The following is an 8,013-nucleotide window of genomic DNA, read 5'->3' as shown; positions in this document are numbered from 1 at the left end:
GTATTTCAAGTGATTCACATAATTCATCAGCAATTTTCAAATACTTTTCGAAATTTTCATCATTTCTAATACTTTGGAAAAAAATTAAAATATTATTAATAGATTCAGCACATGAAGTAAGATTCCAAGAAACGGTCTGCATCATTTTACTAATAATATTTACTTCTTCTAAGATTTCGTACCATATTACTGTGGAACAAATAAATTTGTACGATTTAATTTTCATTGCCAAACATTTAGCTTCATGTTGACCTATTGGTGTTGAACATTCTTCCGCTAGTTCTATTAGGCTGTCATAAATTTCACCTAATTCATGACGCAGTGGTCTAATCGCCTTAATCCTTGATTCCCACCGGATTACGCTAACTTGTTTTACTGTTAACGATTTTAAATGTTTTTTTAAAATTTTTCATCGAAAAGGGTATCCGGAAAAGTAATTGTATATTGCTGACACATTACTAAAAAAATCCACAGTTGAAAAAGAAACTTTCGCTGCATCATTGACGACCAAATTTAATGTATGCGCGTTGCATGGCATAAACAAAGCTCGTGGATAATTGTCCAAAATTCGTTTCTGCAATCCAATATGTTTTCCAGCCATATTTGATCCATTATCATACCCCTGGCCTCTCATATCGTTAACATTTAATTTAAGAGAGCTTAATTTTTCAATTAAAAAGTCGTAAAAAGCTTCTCCAGTACTTTTTTGAGCTGGAGAAAAACCAACGAAATTTTCTCTCACTTCTACTTCGTCATTTTGAATATGCACATATCTCAAAATTATTGTAATTTGCTCGACATGTCCCATGTCCGGCGTACAATCCAAAATTACTGAAAAATATTTGGCGTCTTTTATTGCTGACAAAATATATTTTTGAATTTGCGCTGCAAGGATACTAATTATTTCATTTTGGAAGCGATTTCCCGCATAATGTGGCATATGGTTCTCTAAAGCAACTGATTGTTGAATGCGATTTATGTGATCTGCCATAACATCATCAAATTTTCCTATCATTTCAATTGCTTTGAGAAAATTTCCATTATTGTTTTCATACAATCTGCTCGAGCTACCTCTAAACGCTAAACCCTGTACTGCCAGAAATTGTACCACAGATATCATGCGTACGACAATTTAATACCATCGTTTTTTCTCTGCGTCATAATACCGTTGCAAATTTTTATCAATTGTAGCTTTGTTTTTTAAATTTAATTCCAAATTTTTCCAATTGGTGCAATTTCCGATATGCAGCGATGTTTTTTCATGACGAGATAAATTAGCAGATGTGTGTTGCCAATCATTGAAGCCTTCATTAACTAATTTTATTTCTTGTTTGCCAAATAATTTACAACAGAAGCAAAATATGGAATCCGTTTTTGGAGAATAGATTAACCACTCATGATTAAATTTTTCACCATTTGGCATTTTTCTATAGAAATAAGTTGATGAAAATGATCTTCCCAATTCATTAATTGGATATGTAGATTGTTTATTTTGTATGGGTCCTTTTTCGATTAATATATCCAATATTTTAGTGGTAATTGTTAAAGGCCAGCAAGCTGGATCATTTAAATCCATACACATAGCAAAATATGCTTTATCAATTTCAGCGGTATCGGTATTGTATAGATCGATATCCTTATTATCTTCTGTTTCCATTTCGTCGGTACTACTAGTATTGTCATTAGCCTTTTCATTTTCGACAGATAATTCATTTTCATTTTTATCGCAAAACAAATCATCAATTGGATTTAATTGGCTACTACAACTACTTTCCGGTTCTGGCGATTTTACTAAAAACTTTGTTAATGAGCCAAACATTTTTTTAGCTTCATTTTGCTTTTCCTCCCGCTTTCTTTTATATTGCGCTCCAGACAATCTTTTCGTTTTCCTTTCAGACATTCGTAGGCCTTTAAAAATGTTTAAAAAATGAAAAATTAAAAAAAAAAAATTAAATAATAATTAAAATAAATAATGAAATAGCGCAATTTAATATTAAATTACTTAAAATCTATAATTAATGTATATTTTAATGCGCATAGGATGACATGATAAGAAAATCATTTATAAGCTTTTTAAGTAAAACATATTTTTAAACATAAATATGTCAAGATTTATTTTGAAAATGAAAACGGAGAGGAAAATTCAACCACATATAACTGTGTTCTAGTTCAATGTCAGGTAAATTTCTTCCATTTAATAACAATAACATTGCTATTATAAAAAGGAATCATAAGCTTAATTTAAAGAGTTGCTTTCGGCTACACAAGTTCAAATGCTTGATTTTCCATCGGCGGGTTGTGAGCGATTTAAACAGAGAATCTCGTATGCAAACAAACAACTTTTAATTATTATATAAATGCATTCAAAATGAGAAAGATATTCATTTTTTAGTATAAATTAAGGAAGATTTTAAGTAATTTAATATTAAATTGCACTATTTTAATTATTATTTAATTTTTTTTTTTTAATTTTTTTTAATATTATTAAATATTTTTTAATATTTATTTAAGAATTTCATATCAAAAGGCCTTTTCCCTCCAAAAAGACCCGCCAAAATTTCCCGGGCCCAAAATTGAAAGTCTACCCAAATTTTACATTTTTTGTGTATTACCTTTTTCAGTCTTTGTCGGGTAAATAAACTTTTTATTAAATTTCACCACACGAACACACAACTAAAAGTTTTCAGGAATAAAGCAATTTATTTTTATTCGTTAAGTCAGGGGTCGGCGCGACCGTGCACGATCGAGCTGATTTTCGAAAAGCTCCGCCTCCCACCACCCCCTTACGTTCTCACTTCCGCGCGATACCTACAAGCCTCCAGAGCCTCAAGAGCGTAGTCTTAACGTAGTGTAATGCGGGGCCTTCATATTACGAAAATATTATCAAAATTACAAAAATATTATTCAGTTTTAAATTTTAAACTATTGATTTTTAAATTTTAGATTTTGCTTTCAAATAATTGAATGAAATTTTTGTAATTTTGATAATATTTTCGTAATATGAAGGCCCCGCGTTACTCTACGTTAAGAGTACACTCTTGAGGCTTGTAGGTATCGCGCGGAAGTGAGAACGTAAGGGGGTGGTGGGAGGCGGAGCTTTTCGAAAATCAGCTCGATCGTGCACGGTCGCGCCGACCCCTGCGTTAAATTAAAGACTTTAATAATATCGGATCACACACAGGACACAAAAAACGATTTATCCTCGCTAGTCTATAGACCAGTGGTTCCCAAACTTTTCTCCCCGAAAGCCCCCTTTTCATGAAAAAAAATACTCAGCGCCCCCCTCTTAATTAAAATTATCCTTAGCGCCCCCTCTACAATAATGTGACGCCATTTACTTTGAATCTGTCCTTTTTTTAGTAACTAAATCGAACATTACAAGCTAAGTAAAACCATTTGCTATTCAAATATCTCTTTTTAAAAAAAAAGTGTCATATTTTATTAGTAAAATTTTAATTGTTAAAGGGTTAAAATGTATGCAAAATTATCTCAGCGCCCCCTAAAATGTTCCAGCGCCTAAAAGGGGGCGCTATTGCCCACCTTGGGAACCACTGCTATAGACTAATACGACTAATAAGACGAATAAGACCGCTTACGCGACGCCGGTCAATTGAAAAAACTATTTCGGCTCTTCGCTCGTGCAATGTTCGAAAAAATTCGGATTCGCTGCATGACTAGGTATATAAATACTACAACGACATAATCAGTTTTTATACATTTCTTATTTCTGAGAAACTCTTTTTAGATAGATTAGATTAGAGAAACTGTTTTTACTTCGTATCTTAATGAAAACAAACCGATTGTATTTTTGCCCAGTAAACAACTTGTAACGATTTGGCCGCCTCTTAATTTCGGCCGCCTGCGTGCGGTGCACGCAATGAACGCCCGTCAGGCACGGCCCTGGTACCAAAGGCATTGTATGTGTGCTTGCCTGTCACACGAATCGCATATCACCCAGGTTGTGTTGCGCCGAATCTCTTCTTGCCCGCAGTATATGCACCTCAACGTCATAACTCGCGATTTTTTCAAACAGTTTATCTGTGATTCCTCCCTTAATTTCCTTGGTTGAATTGGTTTGAATTTTGGCGCATTATTCATACAAATCTCGGTGATATAATAGGCGCATCCAGAAGATTGAGCGCTCGTTAAGCGCTATCCAGTAGCGCTAGCTACCGCTTTTATTGAGCGCTCAATCTTTTATTGGATGGGACGCTCAAAATGACGCCATTCAAACGTGCAAAAATTCAAATATTAAAAAAAGAGCGGAAGAAACCAATTTAAAATCAAGGATTCTACAACAGAACGACAACAGTAAGTCTGCAAATTGATTTCTGATGTAATATTGGAATTATTCAGTAAAATTCGCAGTATATGATCCGTGGCGGGCTAATATTGAATTGCCGTGCATTTTGAATGTACGTGGGACGCTAGTTTCATACTTACAAAAAATTAAAATAGTAAAAAAAAAGCGGAAGAAACCAGTTTAAAATCAAGGATTCGACAACGATAAGTCTACAAATTAATTTCTGACATAATATAATGGTATTATTCAGTAAAATTCGTAGTATATGGTCCGTGGCGGGCTCATATTGAATTGCCGTACATTTTGAATGTATACGTACTTATGGTGATCAAATCTCTCGGCGGATAGTAAAATGGATCCCCCAAAAGGCACCTACGGTGCAAAAAAGTTCGCCAAGTACATTAAAGTTCAGGAATAACTACTACCCAAATATCTGCAAAAAAATTCATTAATAATCAGACAAAAAGAATCAAAACCAATTATTGTGCCAAGTACATGTAACTTTGCATCATGCACAGAAGTACTAGAAAAGAATGGAATAAACATACAACGAACAAAATTACTAAGCATAAGAATATAGAATTGGAAAGTAAATCAATACGAATCAATTTAAAGAATCAAAAAAAAATCAAAAAAATAAATTGGTGTACGTGGTCCTTGGCAAACTAATGTTATATTGCCATACAAGAATTCTGGATACTTATGGCAATCAAGTCTTTCGGTGAATAGTATAATGAATCAGAACAATTCCGGTTCTTAAATTTTCTGTGTGAACCAATTTTTGTTCCTCATTCTATACAGAAATATCAACCAACATGGATCGACATAGGCTAATAAATATGGTGTTAGCTTTAGAGGATGATGATCACCGTATAAATGTTATTGGAAACATTGCCATGTACCTTGCGAATCCGTTGGAACATGTTGGACCTGGAAACGAGAGGCGTGTGAGAAATGAAAATTATTATGAAGACACCATCCCTCGTTATAGTTCAGATGATTTTCAACAACACTTCCGAATGCAACGAGAGACCACGAACGTATACTTCGTTCGCACCTATATGTTTATTCATACAAATGGGACTGTGGGAGACTTATTTCGGAATATATTTGTGTTTTTTATTTTTAGGAACTTGTAAACATCATTGGACAGCGTACACACCGGACTCACTTCAAAATACCGCTGGAAAAGCAGATATTACTGACAATCTGGCTATTGGCAAAACCAGAATCTTTTTTAGCAGCTGGTGATCGCTTCGGGGTTGCCCACAGTACCGCACACTATTGTTTTGCTGGAATAACCAGGATACTGTCATCATTTATAAGGAGATACATCCAGTGGCCACATGCGGACGAACGATCAAGAATTGTCAGAGTAAGTATTCAAATTTCGAAGTTGTAATGCGTGAGTAATAGCAAATAATATGTTCAAACTTTATTTTTTACATCGAAATACTTTGATGGGATATAACGCAACTCTAAAATCAATAACAATTGAACTAAAGGATTTCAAATTATCCAGTTTATAATAAAGTTTATACAATAGTCACTGTATCATACCTACGAACTAGATATCTGAGAAGTTCAATCATCGGATGAAACGTTTCCCTGGACTTCCTGTCGAACTAATAATTTGAATATTTTATTACGCTCGTCTTGGATGCCATTACTCCGTTCAATTGCTTGTCTAAGCAATTTAATTTCAGCTACCCTATCTTTTTCTTCTTGTAAGATCTTTAGCCTATATTCCGCAAGTCTTTTTTGACCGGTTTTTTTTTTGTCGCATTGTGGATGGGTCTTTCCGCCTGTTCTCTGCACTATCTGTGCAATCCTGTTCGCTCGTGTTCAGGGGCACTAGTTCTCCAGGTATTTCTGTGGAAGGCAGCGTTTCTTCTGGTACAACCTCATAAACCTTCAGTCTTCATAAACCGCATGTACGGCCTGGGAAGCGTCTAGTGCTAATGCTGAAGCATTTTCAAATGTCATCGAACTCAGGGTAATTCCGACAGATGCGGAATCATTCTTAGAAAAAATTTCATCGAAAATTTCGAAATACTCCCAGAAAACTTTCCCCCGTCCGGATGAACTTTTCTTATTATTATCATAAATTTTGATGTACGTTTTCTTCAAATTTCTAAATTTCTTATCTAAAATATCCTCTGTAACTTGGTAGCCATTCTTCTTAAATTCCAAACATATTTCCCTCCACAACTCTTTTTTTTTTATTTTCACATCACGGAATTTGTCCGCTCTGAGCCGATATTCTTGTAAAAGTAGCAGGATATTATTCCGTTTCCAGACGAATGTACCTGAAATAGATTTGAATCATGTTTCCTTTTCTGTATAATCAACACTAATTTCCAGTTTTTAATTTTATTTTGTTGAGGAAATGAATAAGATGAGAAGGACGTCGAACTCCTTGCAATAACTTAGATTTTATTTGTAGTTCACGATTACATCAATGTGCGAACGGTGTGAATGAGTTGACTGAATAGTTTATTATAGAGTTGATCAATTGAGCAGTAACTGATGATTATATTAATCACATGAGATGTCGTTGACAATTATGAATATCATGAGCGGTCTAAACGATTATATTAATCACTTGAGTTGAGATTACTTAACACAAAAAAAGACGTGTTCTAACGGCGAACCGGTGAGTTCAAAAATTAATTAGTAATGGCTGAAGCCAGAGACGGAACAAGGGCGCCTTTTCCTGGGACGCGGCAGCGTGTGGCGAGTTCACGCTGATCGACAGCAACAGGTGTCGCTATCTTGAGAGGCTTGTTTCCCAAACATATTTCATTACAGGAATTTCAACAACGCTCTCGAGGAATATCCGGGGTAGTTGGAGTGATAGCCGGGAGTCACATCCTTATCAAACAACCCGCCTACAACGAAGTTGACTATTATAATCGAAAGGGATTCCACAGTGTAGTACTGCAAGCCGTTTGTAACGATAGACGAATATTTACAGACGTTTTTATTGGTTCACGAGGCAGAGTACACGACGCGCGAATATATCGCAATAATCCACTGTGCGAAAATGTAACAAAGCGAAATCTCATTCCACCTGGACAACACTTGATTGGGGACTCGGCTTACAAACTCCACGAAAATCTATTGACTCCCTTTAGAGATAATGGGCATCTAACTGAAGAACAAATCCGGTACAATACCCGATTTTCTTCAATCAGATCGATTATAGAGAGAAGCTTCGCTCTGTTGAAAGGAAAATTTCGCAGACTGAAATACATAGATATTGCTGATATGGATTTACTAAATCACATCATCGCAGCAGCATGCGTATTGCATAATTTCATTTTGATGCATGAACTTGATGTTCAAGAGTTTGATATCGAGGATATGAATAACGAAGATTATGCGGATAACGAAAATAATAATATTAATAACAATGTAAATAATTTGGGAAACCATAAAAGAAGCAGAATTATGGAAATGCTCGTGTAAAAATTCCGTGCACATGCTAAATAAAATGATTCTGTAAATTATTACAGTGAATCAGAAAATTAATAAAGTGAGTTTTCTTACCTAAATCAGCTTGGTCACCCGATGTTTTTGACAGCTGGAATTCTAAGCAATTGCCATTGGTGGCAACATATTCTTCTGCGAATCCCGGCTCTACAATTGGAAATAAACTTATTCTTCACTTTACATGCAAGTTTAACTTTACACTAATTTTTACGCGC

The 8,013-nt window shown here is 34.9% G+C and overlaps 1 protein-coding gene across 1 annotated transcript; it reads left to right on the top strand.

The window, feature by feature from the left end:
* The first annotated feature begins 3,919 nt into the window (after positions 1 to 3,919).
* LOC105693968 (putative nuclease HARBI1) lies at positions 3,920 to 7,804 on the top strand. Its single transcript, XM_048659053.1, has 4 exons — positions 3,920 to 4,311; positions 5,105 to 5,343; positions 5,433 to 5,678; positions 7,115 to 7,804. Exons 2-4 carry the CDS (start codon positions 5,119 to 5,121, stop codon positions 7,772 to 7,774), a joined length of 1,131 nt encoding a protein of 376 aa, XP_048515010.1. The 5' UTR covers positions 3,920 to 4,311; positions 5,105 to 5,118; the 3' UTR covers positions 7,775 to 7,804.
* The last annotated feature ends 209 nt before the right edge of the window (positions 7,805 to 8,013 follow it).

The sequence above is a fragment of the Athalia rosae genome, chromosome 7 (assembly GCF_917208135.1).
Source record: "Athalia rosae chromosome 7, iyAthRosa1.1, whole genome shotgun sequence".
Taxonomy (NCBI): Eukaryota; Metazoa; Arthropoda; class Insecta; order Hymenoptera; family Athaliidae; genus Athalia; species Athalia rosae.
The sequence above is the reverse complement of the archived record's forward strand: the minus strand, read 5'-3'. Positions and strand labels throughout refer to the sequence as shown.

What these genes read in the sequence shown, in the direction of transcription:
- LOC105693968 (XM_048659053.1), top strand. Translation starts at nt 5,119, where the DNA reads ATGGATCGACATAGGCTAATAAATATGGTGTTAGCTTTAGAGGATGAT. An exon ending in TGCAACGAGAGACCACGAAC is followed by an intron (nt 5,344 to 5,432) that starts GTATACTTCGTT and finishes TTTTATTTTTAG; the next exon opens with GAACTTGTAAACATCATTGG. An exon ending in AACGATCAAGAATTGTCAGA is followed by an intron (nt 5,679 to 7,114) that starts GTAAGTATTCAA and finishes ATTTCATTACAG; the next exon opens with GAATTTCAACAACGCTCTCG.